Consider the following 21,850-nt stretch of genomic DNA (forward strand, 5'->3'; position numbering starts at 1 on the left):
GACATTTAATGAGGAAAGCCACTTAAACAAATGGGAAAATTGGATGTTGTCTCACACCCCTAATGCTCCAACCATAGCCCCTGTCCTATTCCATGCTCATAAAAAAATTTAATTCATAGAAGAAAGAAAGATTACCTACAAGGATATGAGTAGTTTGCTAAACAGTGGTAAAATGAGATTATGTACAGGTGTTGATTCCTAGGTAAAAATGGGGGTCAGAGTTGCTATCCTTTGGCTAGTAAAACAAGATTACTTGGGGAAATTATGTAAATCTCCTTGAAAGAAATAAGTTTCAGAATAGTCTAGAGAATATCACTTGGACTCTTCTTAGGCTTTTGACTACATCTATTGTACCACTATTGCACCTTGAAAAGAGGTTTTCTCAGGCTTAATTCCATGGCTTAGTCTTTATTCCAGTATCAAAAAGGGGGAATCCCAACCAGAGCTCCCATGAGGGAGGATGGCTGCATGCTAATCACATTAATCTATTATCAAGGTAACTCGGGCGTTTTTGTCAGGCAGCACAGTGCTGTGATTTATAACACATTCATCTCTGGGAGTGAGACAAGATTATCAGTAAAACCTGGTAAGTAGGTAATATGTCACTAAAGTGGGAGGCTTAATGTGGCTACTGAGACCCACTAAACTTACTGCAGTATTTGGAAGGCCCAAGTGTCAAGAAATTAATGGTTTCTGCAGAGTTAAGTGGATTCCAATGAAGGAAGAAATGTTAAAGTAATGGTGCGGAGGATAGAAGAGCTAGCTGTGAAAAAAAAATAGCCATGTGGATGAACCAAACATCACAGGCTGAAACAGCCTAGAGAGTTGATCCTAAAGAAAAAGCAGAAAGTCTGGCTGAGCACTTCCAGTTCTCCTAACCTGACTTCATTAGTGAACCTGGGCCATAGTTTCTTTATCTATAAAATGAAAACATTTAATATCACCTCAGATTTTTTGTTTTAATGTTGTGGGTATGTAATAGGTATATATATTTATGGGGTTCAGATGTTACTTTAAAGATAAGCTAATCTATGTGAAAGTATTTTGTAAATTCTTAAATGCTATCCACATGTAAAATATTGTTTATAGAACAAAGAAAAACTATGTCAGATCGTAGAATTCTTTTAACATGAGAATTTGTAGGTTCTTAGTGAAATAGCCATTTACATGTAATCTGTAGCCCTAGGCATTGGTAAAAAGCACTCTCTCTTCTACTGAAGTATAGTGACTCAAATGCTACCCAAATGAAAAGGGCAGGGGAAGGGAAGTCATTTTGTAAAGGCAGGCATTACAGTGTGAATTCTGGAAGCTACCAGAAAGTTACCTTTGGAAATGGAACAAAGCTCCAAGTCATCCCAAGTGAGTCCAATTTCCTATGCATTTCCTCTTCCTTGTGTTGTCTTCTCTCAGACCGTAACATTTGGAGCACATAAAGGGATATAGTGGGCCTGCTCTTTTCTGACTGTTTCGGGAGACTGAAATAAAGGGATTGTATAATAACGTCCGTTAGCATGCTCTTAGTACTGTTTTATCCAGTTTGTGTTTCTTCTTAATATCAAAAAAGCTAAGACATTGCTCGTGAAGCCAATGGAAAACAGTGGATTTGCAAAGAAAAGAACTAAAGAGAAGACAAGTGGTACTTTTTACCAAGCTTAAAGCAGAGTAGGTGTCCTTTAATCAGAGGGATGCTTGGTTCTAGGGGCTGGATGGGACTCAAGTGAGTAACAAGGAGTCACTGAGCTTCTAAAATGAGTTGACTCGGGGGAGCAGGAAGCTGCCACTCATGATGATCTGGATGCTATTCCGTGAAGTTTCAGATTGATTGAAGTTAAAATTAGGGGTGATGCTATGTCAGGAATCTAAAAATTGATAACTGTAATGGAAATGAAAGAAGGGCTAGCTACATCTGTTGGGTAAATGGAGTTGAACATCATGAGTTTGATGGCAACAGAGCCAGAGATGTGGGCAGGTAGAAACTTCATTTCAAGTGATACTCAGTAAATACCCCAAATTGGAGTCAAATGACCTGTGTAAAAAGAAAGTTAAAACGTAACCCATATCTCCTTGTGGGTGAAAAGGCCATATCTCTATGTCTTAGGTGTGAAAAGGATGTGTGGGCTTCTGGGTGTTTTTGACTGACTAAGAAACACTGTGGGATGGATGGCGGCTATAAATTGATCTTTGGGAGTGGGACCAAACTCCTGGTCAGGCCTGGTAAGTAAGGCGTCAGAGAGGCAACAGAAAGATTGAGGTAAAATGTCCTCATGTCTCAGGAAATGATTGCATAATGGAAAATGAGCTGGAGATTTTTAGGAGCACTGTTACTAGAGTTCTGATGTCTGGTTCTAGCACCCTAATATAGCTGTAATCCCTCTCTAGAAGGAACAAGGAAGAAGAGTCTTTTCTCATAGCTCCTCCTAAGATTTATCCATTCTCTGCCAAAGTATCTTGTGGATCCAGGATACTTACATCTTTGTTAGCAGTGCTGGCCCCTGCTCAGCCTCAGATCACCTATTCTTCATTTGTAAAATGAGGGTAATATTTAAGCTTGTGGCACAGTTGAGGCCCAAATGAGGTAGTATAATTATGCATATTATTAATCCACTTGGCTCATAATAGGTTCTCCATAAATGAAGGTTTTCTTTCCTTTTCCCTAAGTAGACCCTGGGTTAAAACACTGCAGGTCATTTTTGTATGAGGATTTGCTATAGTGTGAATTCAGGATACAGCACACTCACCTTTGGGAAGGGGACAATGCTTCTAGTCTTCCCAGGTACATGTTGAACCCATCCCACCCATGTTTTCCCCTTATCTGGTTTAAGGTTTCCATATGTCTTGTGTGTTATCCTCATGGATTGCATCATCTTTGTTTTATTATCAATGTTCTGTGAATTTAAGATTGAGCCTCCATGGACTCTTCATTTAAAAATGAAAATAGCTAATAGAAGAGTTGGAAATAACAGTAGAACTAATTCACTAGGTCAGGATGGAGAAGAGACTAATACTCTAGACAATTAGGACAAATGTGGTTTTTCCAGAAATAGCCTCAATTCCTGTTTAAAGCCTAGACTGTGGTCTCTCCCCAAGCACCCTTCACATTCCTCTAGCCCTCCATATCCCAAATTTAGCTGTGGAATCTTAGACAATCTGTGACATATGCAGCTACAGAAATCTTTTCTTACTGAGAATATCTGCCTATTTGAACCAAAAGATCCTTGAGAATAGACACTCTTTAATATTCCATGAAGTGTCTGATATGGTCCTTTTACAAAAGCAAGTACTTGATAAATTCTTGTTTAATTGAAATCAAACACCCAAAGAAATCAAGTTTCCAGGCCAAAGGGAAGAAGAAAATTAAGCAAATGACACAGTACATTTGAGCCTGTGGTGGAGGGAAAGAAATGCTAGATTGGGATTCAAATAGAGCCATGTTTTGGTCTCTGCTACCAACTAACAATGTAACTTAGACCAGATCTTTTGCCTCTAAGCCTCAGTTTTTTTATCTGTAAATGGGGAAGTGGGTCCAATGGCCTCTCTGGTCTCTTAGTACAAAAAGTCCATGAATTTATCCCATTTAGAGCACTTTTTCTCCTAAGAGTAACTCAATAGCTATATTAAAGCTTGAGTGTTTTCTAACTCATTAGAGCACATCAAGAAAAGGGGTGAAGTGACCTAAAAGGGAGTTTATTGTGAGGCATCAAACACTGTGATACTCATGGGAGGAGGAAACAAACTCACCTTTGGGACAGGCACTCAGCTAAAAGTGGAACTGAGTAAGTATGAGATTCTATGGTAATTACAAAATGTATTCTGGTGACAATAAGCAGAAGAAAAGGTGATGTTATTTTTGTCATTATATCTTATTTTTAATCTATTACTGAAGCATTAAGAATTGTGACACCCAGATAAATGAGTGAAAGTATTAAAGACTATTTAAGCATGCTTTCTTTGGGGTGGAATTTAGCTAACCGCTAGAGCTAGAAGAGCTAGAAGAGCAGAAAATTGCATTGTCATGATCAAATAGATCCTTTCTACTTCCACTGCCGTGGATTCAGAGGTGCACTTAGAAGAGGATATGCAAGGTAATTTTACCCATGCCCCCAAAAAAACACTCCCAATTCACTCCAGAGATTGTGCCCCCTTATACTAAACATCATCCAAGAAGAGTCAGTGAAGTACAGAGAAAGAAACCCAGGGCTTCTGGTTTCAGTCCAGAGTTCTAGGTTTGATTTGGTCCCAACTGGCTGTGTGATATTGGAATGAGTCATCGCCCCTCTCTGCACCTCTGACTCCTCCAGTGGATGAGGGGGTCAAAACCCTCAAAATCGGTTGTTCTGGGATTTCGCTATTATACCACCTGAGAGTTTATAGGACTCAAGAGTATGGAATCTTGTATTTCATAAACAAATTCTAAAATCCTCAGGAAATAGCCCTGTTAATCAACAACCTAACTTAACATAGGAATAATAACCACCATCTCAGTCTCTACGATGTTTAGATACTATGCTAGATGCATGACATGTAGAATTGTTTATCTCCAATATCTCTATGAGGTGGGGGGAAGTATCCTATTTTACAGAAGAAGAAACTGAGGCTCAGAGAAAGAAGTGTCCAAGATCCCAAAGCTAGTATGTAAAGGACCTAAATTTAAACTTGGGTCTGCCGGCCTGACTAAAAAGCCCTGCTCTTTCTTTCCTTTATTATTTTTTTTAATTTTTTAAATTTTATTTATTTATTTATTTATTTGAGACAGAGTCTCACTCTGTTGCCCAGGCTGGAGTGCAGTGGCGCAATCTCAACTCACTGCGACTCGATTCTCCTGCCTCAGCCTCCTGAGTAGCTGGGATTACAGGCACCCACCACTACACCTGAAAGCCCTGCTGTTTCTACTGCATGATGTCGCAGAGCTTATGCCCTAGTTTACTTAGAAATGAGAGGTGATGCCAATCACAGTGACTGGTGAAATGCTTGGAATTTATCTTTGCTGCTTTAGATATTGCTGTGAGTTAGAGAGGGTGCTTCGGGAAATCTTGACATGGATGGCCCAAATGTCTAAAGAGTTCTCTTCCCCTTTCAATGACAAAACAAAAAGTACAGAGTTGCTGGGAGCATTTACCCCAATAAGGAGAAGAGAGAGGGGAGCTGGCTGCTGCCACTCCCTTGTTCTGACTGTCACTTTCCTTCACTGTTTCTATTATTTTCCCCAGGGAGACCAGCCACCAGTATAATTGATCTACAAGAGCCTGACTCGTTTATGAGTTATAGAGAAATGAAGGGTGAAGGCACTTTGGACATAGAACTTTAGCTCTGAGAAGGAGCTTCAAAATATCTAGTGCAAACCTCTTTATTTTCCCAATAAGGAGATTAAGACCCAGAGAGGTTGGCTGAATGGTCATAAAGTCAGTGCAAACTAGAGCTGGGACTAGAACCTGGAGATCCTGGTCCTGGGGCCATATTCTGTGGCTGCTGTTTGGTGAACTAAACTTCTGATAGGTAAGAAGTGCGAGTTATGCTCATAAACAGGAAAAAAAAAATAGGTTTTACAAGGAGAGTATAAAAATGTCCTCCTTATTACTAGCACCTTAGTATAGGCTCCCTAGACCTGCTCCCCAGCTGTAGTGTAAAAATGGAAGGAGAAGGAAATGGCCCATTTTGTCGCAGTGCAAATCACTGTGGGAAATACTGGAGGCTTCAAAACTGTCTTTGGAGCAGGAACAAAACTATTTGTTGAAGCAAGTAAGTTCCATGAAATAACCTGACTTATATTACAGTTGAAGGACATCTGTTTTCATTGATTTTTTTTTTCTTTTTGGGGGGAAGGGCACATAGTTTTGTCTGCTAGTTAAATTAGAAGATAAATTGGCAATAATAATGTTGCACTGTACAGTATCCATGGGCATCACTCTTGCAGGAAACATGTATAATAACAGACAGTTAAGTGTGTATGGATAAAACTTCCCTAGGTCCTATCTGGAACTGAAACTCTGTAATTATATGAATAACTTTTTTAACTTGAATATTAGTGACACTTTTATATAATCCACTGTATACAAAGCAGAATCTTCAGTTGGGTTCTATCTTATTTGTTGTCATCTTCCAATGATATTAGGAGAATTAAGGTTAAATAGTAAAATTAGATGCCCCCTACCACTTTGGCACATGCATGCAGACGTAGAAACACCCTCAGTAACTAACTTGCATGTGACTTGGCAATCCCAGGCTATGGCCCAGTGACAGGGTCCCATTTTGTACAGAGTTACGTCAGAGTGTGAACACAGGCTTTCAGAAACTCGTATTCGGAACTGGCACGCAACTTCTGGTCAGTCCAAGTAAGTCAAATCTGCAGAAGTGTGTAGCCCTATCCTCAATATTGGGCATATATAGATATAATTATTCTGGTCTATAATGGATTATTATTACTACTATTTTGTTGTTATTAATCATAACAATGCTACTCATTTCAAATATACATTTTCTGCCATATTATTCTTTTTGCCTTTAAGGAGAATTATTATTCTCAAGATATCAGGGGAGAAATATTTGAATTTGCTTTGAGTCAAGTTTCTTATTTGTTCCTCAGTTCTCGCCTCTCTGCTGAGGGTCATATGAACCTCACGATGTTTCGGTTTTTATATTGCCTTCTTATTATCTCTCTTAGAAATGCTTCCTTGGTTTTTCCTTGCCTAAGCACTTAGATTTTGCAGCTCACATTTACCAAGAGTATATTTAGCTTTTAACCTCTCCCAAAACTGGCCTCCCTGTTCCGATAATTATGCACAATAAAAGTCAGTTCAATTCAGTAAATGATTATTGAGTATCATCAACAAACCAGGGAATCATAGTTGGTTTAAAAAGAAAGAAACAAAGAAAAGAATTTTTTAAACCCTAAGATAGGGCTCCTGATCTCAAGAACTTCCAGTCTTATCAGGGATACTAAGCACTCATAATAAAAGGTCTAATAACAATTTATATATGCATGTTCCAAGATAGGGGGGTGGGTTCCCTGATGGCTGGAGACAGGACAGGTATGACCATGCACAGTCCACATTCTTTGACAGAGAACACACATGATTCCCCCATCAGTGTTTCTGGAAAAGGAATTGAGTCTGTTCTGTGCTGAGATCTTTGACTTTCTTGAGGACAAAAGCCCCCTCGGCAGTTAGCATCCTTGAGCAGGGTGAGAAGAGAAACAGGAATGAGTCAGGCGTGAGTCACCCAAGACTCTCACTCAGCCCCGAGAGGATGCAGTGACTCTGAGTCATGCCAAGGCATGTTTTTAGCATGTGCCCCAGCACAGTGTGCATTTATGGCAAGGTGAAAAATACATTTTTGCATATGTCCACAGGAAAATGATACCTTCTTCTCAAGCATGGCAGATGAAGTAGGAAAGTGCCCGCTTGCTCTCTGGTATCTTTAGAAATATTCACACCCACCCAGCCTATGTTAGGATGCAATGTTTTTCATGAAGTTTTGTAAAGATTCTGTTTCTCCCAAAGAAGAAATAGCCAAAGCGGTGTTTGTTGATAGCTGTGATGAGGAAAATTAAGGCCAACAGGTAGCATTGGGGTCTGGTGCTGTTTATACCCTTTAGGGAGGTTCCTTCAAGTCCTCATACCACCCATTACAAGGAAAACTAGGATCCACCTTTCAGGGTTTCCAGATCTTAGAGCTACTGTGAAGGGGATGTGTCTTCAGAAAGGGGATGGGCAAAACCAGGATGTTTTTGTAATACGCTTATATACTGTGACTATGGGAACAACAGACTCGCTTTTGGGAAGGGGACCCAAGTGGTGGTCATACCAAGTAAGTGAGCTGGGATCCTCCTGCACAAATGGCCACACCCACTCCCATCCCTACCCTCTGCTGGAGAGCCTCCTATTTCCAAGGGAGCGGGGAAAGGACATGCCATTCATCAGTGCCATATCGAAGAACCTTAGGCGGCCACTGTCCCAAATCTTTGCCTGTCCTTGGTTTCCTTCACTCTCCCCTTCTTTCTGCATCTCCACTGAACACACTCCTGTTCTCATGTAAAGCTACTCCTGATCTTCCCTGAGGCTGGATTTCAGATTGAACAAAGGACCACAGAAGTGAGAGCTGGAGGGGACCATGGGAACATCTTGCTCATGTTGCACAGGGGCCTGACGCCAGGGTCTAGCATCTGTTCAAGACCGTGCTTATGGTCAGTGCAGAGCAGTGGAGGGGCCCCAGCCCCTTACTCCCACCCTGAGTTTGGTGGAGCCACACAGCTCTTTGCTAAGTGACCCTCAAACCCAGTGTGAGATAAGCTGAGTGTTGGCAGTACCCACCTGCTAGGGAGCCAAGCGCTGAGTTCCTGCCCCAGCTCAGGACTGTGGCCCAGGCCATGACCTCCCTGGGCCTCCGTTTTCATATCTCTGAAGTAGACAGCATGGTCTCTGTTTCCTCCCATCTTTCAAAAATTCTATGGAAATTATTGTGACTTTTTTCTCTATAATTATAGGGTTTCACAGAGGCAGGGCCCCGTCTGAGTCAAGGTCATTAGAAATAAAGGAGTCCAAGGGCTTTGGATGCCTTGGCCTAATTCTCGGTGGTAAAGAGGGAAGGATGAAAGCACAAATCACAGGAAGTGCCTAAACTCTTGGATTTAGTGTTGCCTCGGACAGGGATATGCAGAAATCCAACCCCTGGGTCTCCCATGGGAAGAAGACTAGGAGTGGGAAGTGCCAAAGACTCTGGAAAGGAAAAGAGAACAAGGAATACTTCGAGAAAAGGAGGTCAGAACAGCTTCAGCAAAATGTCACATAAAATTTTCTTTGCTTTCTGTCCTTGGAGCATTTTCAGAAGCTCCTTGCATCTGACTAAAGAGTAACAGAGCTAGACCCTCAGAATGTCTGCCCCAAGCAAACAGAATGTGGTGTTTGTATTAGGGTGCTGGGAGCAGACATGGGGAGTTGCTGCCCTGCTTCTCTGCTGATGGGAAGGTGGTATTTTCCCCTGGGTACATGGGGGCTGAAGAGCTCTCCAGTCCCCAGCCCCTGGCTCCCACCCCTAGGCGCTAGCACTCGGGGGCTCTAAGGACAGCAGTAGGAGACTTTCTACAACTCGGAGAGTATTCAGGAGGGTTTCCCAGGATGTTGCCCAATACCACGGGGCAATTGGTAGAGGGAGGTCACATGAAATAGGTTTTATCAAAGGCTCTCCTCACTATGTGCATCAGGAGGAGGCTACGTACTTACATTTGGAAGAGGAACCAGTCTTATTGTTCATCCGTGTAAGTATTATAGAAATGATCAAGAGAAATTTTGCAGACAGATTATATTATGGAAGGATGCCACAGTAGTGAGAGTTTGTGTTGTGATCTGTTCCATCATTAAATTTGGTACTGGAATGGGTGGTTCAGGGATGTGTTTCTGGGCTTCTGGCTGCAAGAAGCCTCATCCTTTCTCCTTGTGTAAAGCATTGCTGGGAATCATCCCATTATGAGCCACTATTTACTGAATGCCTGATATGTGCCAGTGGCCATTCTCTGTCTTTTATGTAATTCTCATTCAATGATTACATACATCCTAATAATAGGTAGCTGGTATTTTGCCCATTTTACAGGTGAGGAAACAGAGGCTTAGGATAAGTAACTTATCCAAGATTCTATAGCCCGGAGTGACAGAGCTAGAGTTTAACTCAAATCTATTTGACTCTAGGGCCTTGTTATTAACCGTGCCACCACCATGCCTACTGCGTTCTGTGAAGGAAGACCTCACACCTCCAAGGCCATCTGCTTGGTCTTTGGTTTGCCCATCCTGAGCCTTCTTACCATAGTGACCATGGCATGGTGACTCAGCACTTCTGAAGAGATCAGTAGAGCCATTGGGTTGGTGGCAGGATATAGCTATGGCAGGGAGGGAAGGAGAAACTTAGGGGGACTGTTTATTGGGCATGAAGTTAGAAAGAAAAATTTATCATCAAAACCATAGAATAGGCTGCTTAAAAGCTTTTCTCCCAAGAGAGAAGCTGTGAGTGTGTGAGGGTCATGGGCAGTTGCCCCCAGCTGGCAGAGGGCAGGATTTTGTATTGTGATGTACCAGGGTGTGGACACGGGCAGGAGAGCACTTACTTTTGGGAGTGGAACAAGACTCCAAGTGCAACCAAGTAAGTACCCAAACTTAGGCTCTGGCCAAAGACACAGAAAGCCCCTATTCTGCTTTCTCAGATGATGAATCTGTACCTCCTGAACTAATTTTTCATGTTTGTTTATGAGGCTTGAATATCTTGAAATTTTAATTCCTAGCCACTAGCTTAATAGTCTGTTTTCTATCAGTAGTATTTGCCAACGGGAATTGGCCATTTCATCATTGCAGAGACAGATTCCTTTGAGACAAAAGATCTTTATCAGAAAAGAAACTGTGACTGATTATGCCAAAAGATTGTTTTTTGTTACCATTTCGTTTTCATGAAAGGTGATGAATTATGCTTTCCAAAGACTCTGGGCATTGGACACACTTTCTCAAAACTGCACATCCAACTGAGAGACACAGGAAGAACTTAGAGCCTAAATAATGCCATCAAAATAATAAAAAGTTTGTAGAAAGGAACCATATAGAAGTTAAAGAAGAAATTAAATAGGCCTAATAAAAGAAGATAGCAGAACTGCATTAGAAATGAATGGAAATATTTAGAGGGTTTATGCACTCAACAAATATTTATTGGACAATTATTTTATTCCAAGCACTATGCTAAGTGTGAGGAAGGGAATGGGAGAGGAGGGAAGGGAAGGAAAGGAAAGAAAGTGGAGGAAGGACTGGGATGGAGGGAAGAAGGAAGGAAGGGAGGAAAAGAGGGAAGGAGGGAGGGTCTCTGCCATCCAGGAGCTCAGAGTGCAAACAGACAACTATAGCCCATTGTCACCATGTCATAGTGGAGGTACATGCAAGTTGCAATGGAAGTAAAACAGAAGACAAGGCTAGCCTCCAATTCTCATTGCCTGGTACATACACACATCTTCCACTATCACATCTCTAGAGTTCTAGCAGCAAAAAAGAAAGAGGTCTAATGATAAATATATGAAGTCTGTCTCCACTTGAGAGACCACCCAAAAAAGATTTGTTCTAAGGAAACTTATCCCTATTAAGAGCAGAATCATCTTGGAAATATACAGTTCCAAGGTGTGTTAGAAAGGTGTGTACAAAAAGACCAAAAATTCACATTTGGAAAAAGGCGTTAAAGTTGCCATTGTTTCTAGTAGGTAAACCCTGCAAAGTGTTGGGGCAGCATAGATCCTGCATGTTGACGCCTGCATCTAACCTGCCCCGGAGCTGTTCTGACAGTGGCTGGAGCGTTTGCTGCACAGTTGCCTCGGTGTTCAGCAATTGCCAAAATAAAATGAAGCTATTTCATGATGATTAGAAAGAAATAATCAGCATCAATGAGGCCTCTAATGCATCTTCAGGAGTGAGTAGGAGGAATTAAGACCTAGTGGTCTTAAGACAAGAGACTTTTCTCTCTTGTCAGAGGAAGTTTGACTTGGGGGAGCCTGTAAAACAGGGACAGGAGATGGAGTGCCCCAGCCAGGCTGGTCCTGCCCAGGTTAGAGTTCTTGTAAAGCACCATCTGATTGTGTGTTTTCTGGTGGCTACGATAAGCTGATTTTTGGAGGAGGGACCAGGCTGGCTGTACACCCATGTGAGTATGACCCTGCAAGTGACCAGTGCAAAAAGAACTGACCACTTGTCTATGAGAAAACAGGTGATGATTTATGGCAAACTTGGGGATCTATTGAGAAGCACTCATTTTCCATTTCTACAAGCTCTCTTGGTGACATAAAATGTTCCCATTTCTCATACTAAACACAGAAGTGCCAAGAGCCAACTGAGTAAATGAAAATCTGAGCAGAATAATTTATAGAAACATAAAAAGAGTCCCAAATACTCAGTGCTTTCAAGCGAAGCTGATAATATCGGCACCAGATAATCTGAACATTCAGGAAATTAGCAAAGTGCCCTTGGGGGAAAGAGATGAGTTAATGGCAAACACAAATTCTCTTTTATTGCAGCAGGTAGCTAAATTCCCTGAAGTGGCTAATAAACATGGTATGGGGATCCCTACCCATAGCATCTTCCTCTCTGCAGTTAGGAGAGTTTTCGACTTCCTCCTAAGGGTAAAAGTGGCCCAGACCCCTAACTGAAGGGCAAGTATACCACACGCAATTATAAGGTATAGAGGCAGCAGTGTATAGGGAGGCCCACAGACCTGGGAAAAATTCAGGCTGTACTCTCACTGGCTGTTTTCAATAAAGCCTCCACTTTCTCAACAGCAAAATGACTGTAACTACATCCTAATAATATGAGATAATGGCCAGAATGTAAAAAGTGATCAATAAGTAGTAGCTTTTCTAAAATATTATTATAATTATTATTACTGAGGCTTTGCTTATACTAAGGTTTACACTATCATAAAGGGAAAGGGGAATAGCTTCTGTGGGAAGCAACAAAGACCCAGTGAGCCTTTTAGAATGTTGCTCTGAGACCCCAGTGGGTTCCAGCAGATTAGCATCAAGAAGGTTATCTCAAAGACCTTACCCACAGTGGGGGTACAGCAGTGCTTCCAAGATAATCTTTGGATCAGGGACCAGACTGAGCATCCAGCCAAGTAAGTAGAATGAAGCAGGAGAGCAAGGGAGGATGGACAACTATTTCTTCTTTGTCCAAAATGCCGACTTGAGCCCAGGTATTTTCCTCTGTGGGCTCCCAAATAGTTTCTTCCACCCATCCCCAGAAAATCCTCCCATCCAGCACTCAGTGCTCTGCAGACATCATCCTTAGGCTGGGACCTTAGGAACCATGAGGCAGGCGATGAGCAAGGACTCCTGAACCTTCCACAAACGTATCCAAGATACTGCTGCCTGGAATTGAGGTTTTTGTTCTACTGAATTCTTAGTTAATTGAAACCATATGAAATCACAACCTCAGCTGAGGGAACCACAGCAGAATGGAGCAGGAGGAGAACTGTACATATCAGAAGCGAAATTTCAGTGCAAAAGAGCAGAAGGTCTAACTCTTAGGAGTGTGATTCTCCTGCCTTGTAGGGGAGATCAGTGTTTCTCTCATTTAAGTAACAGGTAGGTCCTGTGAATTTCTGCAATGGTGTCACCCATAGTGTGAATACTGGAGGAACAATTGATAAACTCACATTTGGGAAAGGAACCCATGTGTTCATTATATCTGGTGAGTCATCCCAGGTGGCACCACTTGCAACCCCATGGGCCAGTGTCGCTAATCCTTTCTCTGGGGATATCACTTATTATCATGGTGAGGCTTGCTGAAGATGTTGTAACTAATTGTCTTACAGAGGTCTGGGAAGGGAAAAGCATCACTATCTGTCTTGAATATTCATGTTTTCTCTAGGTCAAACACATTAAAATTTGACTTTAATCATTCAATGGGTATTGTAAAATGCCTTCTATGTGACTATCACTCTATAAAATGCTAGACTGAGTATGAAGTGTAAGATAGATTCCTGTCCGGTCCTCAAGTGGTATAAAAACTAGACAAAGGTACAGAACTGTTGTAAATTAAGCAGCCCGAAAACTATTCTAGTATTGACCAGTTGATGACATCAATGGACACAATAGAGATTCAGAGGGGATAGGGTGCTGGCTGAAAAGTTGGCCTAGATTGAGAAGTTTCATGTGGTACAAAGGATTCATTGAGCCCTGAAGGATGGATAAGATCTGTATGGGCAGAGAAAGGAGAGAAGGGGAGTTCTGGGCATAGGGAACAACAAGAAAGAAGGCATGATCCTGGGAATAATGAAGGCACATGCATTGTAGCCTAAGTATACATCTGATAATAAAATTGGTTGAAAAGTACTCAGAGAACATGTCTTTTTAGGCATGGAAAAAGGAAATACTAGAGCATGAAAATACAGAAATTAGGGCCGGGCCAGCCAGCCATTGGGAAACTGAGAATCCGATTTAGAGATGCAGACCAGAAGTGAAAGTGAGAGGAGCCAGCTACGGTGCTGCAGACCTCCCCTCTCCTTCCTCAGTGGGCTCTGAGAGGCATCATCCCACACCTTAGAGGAGGAGAAACCTAAGGGATTCTGTAATAGAGACACTGGGAGTGGTATGAAGGTGTTACCTCCCAGTAGCAATTTGGCAAAGGAACCAGAGTTTCCATTTCTCCCCGTATGTCTGCCCATGCCCACAGTTTCCTGATGCTCACTAGAACCTCAGTGGGACCCAGAGCCAGTGTCACTAATTCTGATTTCTGGGTCCCTAGTGCCCAACTACAGGGGACAGATTTAATGGTAAGGGAGCCTTCAAGCACTGCTGTGTCCCTAGGGACTTAAAGCACTAGAGCACATGTGCTTCTGCAGTTCATTTTGAATGTAAAGGACAGTTTAGGATCTAGAATAGCTGAACTTCCACATCAAAAAATTGGTTCCGTCTTGCCAAGCCTACCTTCTGATATCGTCAGTGATGGGATGTGTTATTCTTACTAGGGTAGAATAGGATGTCTGTCCCCAAAGGGTTCTGGCAGGCAGACCCCTAAACACCTCCAAATTAAAAGTGGCAAAGAGATAAAGTTGAACTAGAGGTACATGGGAATAAAAAGTATAAAAGGTACATGGGATGAAAGTATAAAAAGGCTTAAAAAAACTCAGTACCTCTAACTCAGCCCCTGTTGCCATTTCTCGGAGTCTTGTGTTCCGTGGCATTGCACTTTCTATACCAACAGTGTCCAGTAGAACTTTCTGTGGCAATGGAAATGTTCTGTCAATCTCCACTGTCCCATGCAATGGCCACCAGCTACATGTGGCTATTGAGCTCTTGAAATGAAGTTTCCATTTTTAATTGAAAACATTTTATTTCACATTGACTAATTTTCATTTCAACAGCCACATGTAGCTAGAGACTATTATACTAGACAGAGCAGCCTAGATCTTCTCCAGTCTGACACCCACTGGCCCCAGGACTTGAGTGAGTGTTTAACCAGGACTCAAAGTTGGGTTTCTGCCCCACAAAGCCGCCCACTTTCCCTGATCAGGGGCCACCAGATGCAGATTGGCTTGAGGATCAGCACTTCCAGACTCTTCTCTCCCCCTCTGCAGTGCTTCCCAAGACCCCCACTGATGACTAACAATCAGGGGGACGTGTTGGTGGAGCTAATGGCTTTCTGTCTGTCCCTTCCCAGCAAAGGAACTATGCCTTAGGGCCTTCACCCAGAGAGATGTCAGGCTGCCCAAGTATAAGGAGGTTGGAGGGAAGTTGGCAGAATCCTCTGAAGCCACAGCTCTGGATGTCTCTCCCCTCTGACCATGGAGCCCACCCCTGCTCCAGTGCTCCAGGGGCAGCCACATGCTGCAGGCAACTCTGCCTCCACTCAGCATCCCAGGGGCTGATTTCTTTGGTTTTGGATCCAGCTGGATGTCGGCATTGCCGAGGCCACCATGGTTGGCTTACCAACTGTCGGGGAATCACCAGGGTCTGAGAAATCTTGTGTGTATGTGAGGAGCTGTGGGAGCAGAGAACCACTGGGTGGGAAATTCTAATCCCCACCCTGCTGGAAACTCTCTGGGTGGCCCCAACATGCTAATCCTCCGACAAACCTCTGCTTCCTCCTCAAAAGGCAGGAGGTCGGAAAGAATAAACAATGAGAGTCACATTAAAAACACAAAATCCTACGGAAATACTAAAGAATGAGTCTCAGCACTAAGGAAAAGCCTCCAGCAGGTCCTGCTTTCTGAGGGTGAAGGATAGACGCTGTGGCCCTGCATGACTCACTAGCACTTTATCACAGCTATATTCTGCCAGGGTCAATGGCTCCAACTAACATTTGTTTGGTACTTTACAATTTATTAAATAGATTTTTATATGGAGAAGCTCTCATTTCTTTCTCAGAAGAACCTGGCTAGGAAGGTGGATGAGGCAACATATTCATTTTGCAGATGAAATTCCTGAGACATAAGGAGCTGCTGTGACTTGCTCAAGGCCTTATATCGAGTAAACGGTAGTGCTGGGGCTTAGACGCAGGTGTTCTGATTTATAGTTCAAAACCTCTATCAATGAGAGTGAAATCTCCTGGTGATATGATAGATTTCCCAACTTAATGCCAACATACCATAAACCTCCCATTCTGCTAATGCCCAGCTTAAGTTGGGGAGACCACTAGTTTGCTTTGCTCGGCCTTCTTTCCATGCCTGCCTTTGCTCTGCCAGAGTTATATTGCTGGGGTTTTGAAGAAGATCCTATTAAATAAAAGAATAAGCAATATCATTAAGTAGCCCTGCATTTCAGGTTTCCTTGAGTGGCAGGCCAGGCCTGGCAGTGAATGTTCACTGAAATCATGGCCTCTTGGCCAAGATTGATAGCGTGTGCCTGTCCCTGAGTCCCAGTCCATCAAAAACAGCTGGTTTCTAAAATGCTGTTTCCCATATAAAGCATGAGACCATGACTTGCCAGCCCCATGGAACCCCGTTCTTGTCCATCACTGGCATCTGACTTCAGCCTGGGTTGGGGGAAAGAAGGAAATGAGATCATGTCCTAACCCTGATCCTCTTGTCCCACAGATATCCAGAACCCTGACCCTGCCGTGTACCAGCTGAGAGGCTCGAAATCCAATGACACCTCTGTCTGCCTATTCACTGATTTTGATTCTGTAATGAATGTGTCACAAAGCAAGGATTCTGACGTGCATATCACAGACAAAACTGTGCTAGACATGAGGTCTATGGACTTTAAGAGCAACGGTGCTGTGGCCTGGAGCAACAAATCCGATTTTGCATGTACAAGCGCCTTCAAGGACAGCGTTATTCCAGCAGACACCTTCTTCCCCGGCACAGGTAAGGGCGGCTTTGGTGCCTTCGCAGGCTGTTACCTTGCTTCAGGAGTGGCCTGGTTCTGCCCAGAGCTCTGGTCAATGATGTCTAAAACTCCTCAGATTGGTGGTCTTGGCCTCATCAATTGCCACAAAACCCTCTTTTTACTGAGAAACAGTGAGCCTTGTCCTGGCAGTCCAGAGAATGACACGGGAAAAAAGCAGATGAAGAGAAGGTGGCAGGAGAGGGCACTGGGCCCAGCCTCAGTCTCTCCAACTGAGTTCCTACCTGCCTGCCTTTGCTCGGACTGTTTGCCCCTTACTGCTCTTCTACGCCTCATTTTAAAGCCCTTCTCCAAGTTGCCTCTCCTTATTTCTCCCTGTCTGCCAAAAAATCTTTCCCAGCTTACTAAGTCAATCTCATGCAGTCACTCATTAACCCACCAACCACTGGTTGTGCCGGTACATGAATGCACCAGGTGCTGAAGTGGAGGAATAAAAGTCAGATGAGGGGTCTGCCCAGAGGAAGCTCCATTCTAGTTAGGGGAGCCCATCTGTCAGCTGGGAAAAGTCCAGAAAACTTCAGATTGGAATGTGTTTTAACTCAGGGTTGAGAAAACAGCCACCTTCACGACAAAAGTCAGGGAAGGGCTCTCTGAAGAAATGCTACTTGAAGGTACCAAGCATACCAAGGGCAGGCAGAGGACCCTATAGAGGCCTGGGACAGGAGCTCAATGAGAAAGGAGAAGAGGAGCAGGCATGAGTTGAGTGAAGGAGGCAGGGCCAAGTCACAGGGCCTCCTAGGCCATGAGAGGGCAGACAGTATTCTAAGTATACCAGAAAGCTGTTGATCAGCTTCAAGCAGGGGAGGGACACCTAATTTGCTTATTTTATTTATTTTATTTTATTTTATTTTATTTTATTTTATTTTATTTTATTTTAAGACGGAGTTTTGCTCTTGTTGCCCAGGCTGGAGAGCAATGGCGCATCTCAGCTCACTGTAGCCTCCGCTTCCCAGGTTCAAGTGATTCTCCCGCCTCGGCCTCCCGAGTAGCTGGGATTACAGGCTCCCACCACCACACCCAGCTAATTTTCTGTATTTTTAGTAGAGACAGGGTTTCACTATGCTGGCCAAGCTGGTCTCAAACTCCTGACCTCAGGTGATCCACCCGCTTCAGCCTCCCAAAGTGCTGGGATTACAGGCGCGAGCCACCACACCCGGCCTGCTTTTCTTAAAGATCAATCTGAGTGCTGTATGGAGAGTGGGTTGTAAGCCAAGAGCAGAAGCAGAAAGGGAGCAGTTGCAGCAGAGAGATGATGGAGGCCTGGACAGGGTGGTGGCAGGGAGGTGACCAACACCATTCAGGTTTCAAAGGTAGAACCATGCAGGGATGAGAAAGCCAAGAGGGGATCAAGGAAGGCAGCTGGATTTTAGTCTGAGCAGCTAAGTCAATGATAGTGCCATTTTATTAAGATGAAACCAAGGAACAAATTTGGGGTACAAGGATCAAAACTTTTTGGAACACATGAAAGTACCTGTTTATACTCTTTACGGCCCTTGCCACTGTGTATGCCTCACTGCCTCCATTGGACTCCAGAATGAAGCTACGCAAGAGCAGGGTCTATGTGTGATGGCACCTGTGGCCTATGTCATGCAACATGTACTTTGCACAAACAGTGTATATTGAGTAAATAGAAATGGTGTCCAGGAGCCAAGGTATCAGTCCTGCCAAGGCCAGGGGCTCTCCCTAGCATGTGCCCGTGTGCTGTAAGTTCCCTCCAGATCTCTCCACAAGTAAGCATGGAAAGGCTGTAGATGTTCACCTGCCCAAGAACTAGGAGGTCTGGGGTGGGAGAGTCAGCCTGCTCTGGATGCTGAAAGAATGTCTGTGTTTTTCCTTTCAGAAAGTGTCTGTGATGCCAACCTGGTTGAGAAAAGCTTTGAAACAGGTAAGACAGGGGTCTAGCCTGGGTTTGCACAGGGTTGCAGAAGTGATAAACCCGCAATAATCCTGCCTGGATGAGGGAGTGGGAAGAAATGAGTAGATGTGCGAATGAATGATGAGGAATGGAAACAGCAGTTCAAGACCTGCCCAGAGCTGGGTGGGGTCTCTCCTGAATCCCTCTCACCATCTCTGACTTTCCATTCTAAGCAGTTTGAGGATGAGTTTCTAGCTTCAATAGACCAAGGACTTTTTCCTAGGCCCCTGTATTCCTTACAACAGCTCCACTGTCAAGAGAGCCAGAGAGAGCTCCTGGGTGGCCCAGCTGTGAAATTTCTGACTCCCTTAGGGATAGCCCTAAACTAACCAGATCATCCTGAGGACAGTTTCACAGCCAAGAGGTTTTGCCTTCTTTCAAGAAAAGCAACAGTACTCACATAGGCTCTAGGCAATGGTCTTGTCTCTCAAGAACCCCCCACCACTCCTCACACCCACGCTGGGCCCATATTCATTTCCATTTGAGTTGTTCTTACTGAGTCATCTCTCCCGTGGTAGCGGAACTCACTAAGGGGCCCCTATGGACCCCAGGGATTGAAATGATAAATTCTGAGCAGCTACCCCATCCCCAGAAGGGCTCGGAAATAAAATAAGAGCCAAGTCTAGTCGGTGTTTTTGTCTTGAAACACAAAATACTGTTGGCCCTGGAAGAATGCACGAAATATGTTTGCAAGGGGATATGCACAGAAGCTGCAAGGGAGAGGTGATGCAGGAGCCGCAGGCCTCCCCCACCCAGCCTGCTCTGCCTTGGGGAAAACCATGGGTGTGTCCTGCAGACCATGCAGGCCTGGGACATGCAAACCCATAACCGCTGTGGCCTCTTGGTTTTACAGATATGAACCTAAACTTTCAAAACCTGTCAGTGATTGGGTTCCGAATCCTCCTCCTGAAAGTGGCCGGGTTTAATCTGCTCATGACGCTGCGGCTGTGGTCCAGCTGAGGTGAGGGGCCTTGAAACTGGGGAGTGGGGGTTAGGTACGCGGGTCTCTGGGTGCACCCTAAGCTCTGAGAGCAAGCCTCCCTGCAGGGTCTTGCTTTTAAGTCCAAAGCCTGAGTGAGCCCACCAAACTCTTCTATTTCTTCCTGTTACAAATTCCTCTTGTGCAATAACAATGGCCTGAAACACTATAAAACATGCTCATTTCAGCCACCTCAGTTGAACTTCTCCCCTATGAGGTAGGAAGAACAGAAATGAAGAAACTGAGGCCACACAGCTAATGAGTGGAAGAAGAGAGACACCCGTTTACACCGCATGCCTTGTGCTGTACTTCTCTCACCATGTGACCTAAAGGGACCCCCAAGGCCTCTCCTCATGTCCTCTCTCCCCATATGGCCCTCTTAGCTCAGTAGAAAGAAGACATTACACTCATATTATACCCTAATCCTGGCTAGAGTCTCCACGCCCTCCTCCCCCAGGGTCCCCAGTCATCTTGCTGACAACTGCATCCTGCTCCATCACCATCAAAAAAACTCCAGGCTAGGTGCGGGGCCTCACGCCTGTAATCCCACCACTTTGGGAGGCAGAGACAGGAGGAGCACAGGAGCTGGAGACCAGACTGGGCAACATAGGGAGACCCCGCCTCTACAAAAAGTGAAAAAATTAGCTGGGTGTGGTGGTGCACACCTGTAGTCCCAGTTACTTAAGAGGCGGAAATGGGATGATCGCTTGAACCCTGCAAGATCAAGGCTGCAGTGAGTTGTGATCATGCCACTGCACTCCAGCCTGGAAGACAAAGCAAGATCCTGTCTCAAAAAAATAAAAAAATAAGAACTCCAGGATCCATTTGCTCCTAGAACTCTACCACACAGCCCCAAACAGAGCCATCTCCATCACACCCCTAACAGTCCTGGGTCCTCCTCAGTGTCCAGCCTGACTTCTGTTCTTCCTCACTCCAGGTCTGCAGGATTGTAAGACAGCCTGTGCTCACTCGTTCCTTCCTCTGCATCACCCCTCCTCTCCCTCTCCAAGCAAAGGGAGCTCTCCCACCCCCATGGAGGAGAAAGCTGCTACCACCTCTGTGCCCCCCGGCAATGCCACCAACTGGATCCTACCCAAATTTGTGATTAAGATTGCCGAAGAGCTGCCAAACACCGCTGCCACCCCCTCTGTTCCCTTATGGCTGCTTGTCACTGCCTGACATTCACGGCAGAGGCAAGGCTGCTGCAGCCGCCCCTGGCTGTGCACATTCCCTCCCGCTCCCCAGAGACTGCCTCCACCACCCCACAGATGATGGATCCTCAGTGAGTTCTCTTGAGCTCTAGGTCCTGGAGAACGTTGTGAGGGGTTTATATTTTTTAAATAGTGTTCATAAAGAAATACATACTATTCTTCTTCTCAAGACATGGGGGGAAATTATCTCATTATCGAGGCCCTGCTATGCTGTGTATCTGGGTGTGTTGTATATCCTGCTGCCAATGGCTTCATTAAAATGGTTTGGAAGAGCAGAGACTGTGCCTCTGTTTGACTGGGTTTGGTTGCAGTCATTTTCTGCTTGCTGGTAATCACTAGCTGGGCAGAGAAAAACCAAGGCATTTGTCTATGATGCGGTCCAGGAAGCCTCATTCAACAAGCTGCCTAAGTCAACCTCTTCTTGGAATAACCTCTAAAAGCTTCCGCTTAGCAGGCTATGCTGAGGGCCGGGAAAACCCACCTACCGGCTTGGGCCCCTTCGCTTCCACTCTCATGCCACGCCACGGGACCACCCATAACAGGAGCCCATACACATGGGTGGCAGTGACCTGCAGCAGACAGGGACCACACAGCAAGTGTCCCCAAAATGCCACCCACATCTCCTGCCCTCCAGGAGCATTTCCTTTGCCTCTCCTCTCAGACTGGGTTTCCACTGAAACTGCATTGTCTCACAAATGCATGGCTGGGGACCACCCACCACTCTGCTGCCTGGCCCAGCCCCACGCCAGCCCTTTGAGGTGCCCAATCTGACAGCAGGAGCAGGGTTGAGAGGAGACTGTGGCCCCAGCAGGACTTTATGTTCCCACCATCCCGGATGTGAGAATGAGGAAAAAGGAGATGAGTTGTCTCCCCATGAGCCCAGAGATTTG

The 21,850-nt window shown here is 44.5% G+C and overlaps 1 gene segment (V, D, J or C); it reads left to right on the forward strand.

The window, feature by feature from the left end:
• Positions 1-21,235, forward strand: part of LOC105547162 — a 279,265-nt gene extending 258,030 nt beyond the window's left edge. The window contains 4 exon segments of the C gene segment in view: positions 16,543-16,815; positions 18,696-18,740; positions 19,624-19,731; positions 20,687-21,235. Coding sequence covers positions 16,543-16,815; positions 18,696-18,740; positions 19,624-19,730 — 425 coding nt within the window.
• The last annotated feature ends 615 nt before the right edge of the window (positions 21,236-21,850 follow it).

The sequence above is a fragment of the Mandrillus leucophaeus genome, unplaced genomic scaffold, assembly GCF_000951045.1.
Source record: "Mandrillus leucophaeus isolate KB7577 unplaced genomic scaffold, Mleu.le_1.0 Scaffold380, whole genome shotgun sequence".
In the NCBI taxonomy this organism is placed as follows: domain Eukaryota; kingdom Metazoa; phylum Chordata; class Mammalia; order Primates; family Cercopithecidae; genus Mandrillus; species Mandrillus leucophaeus.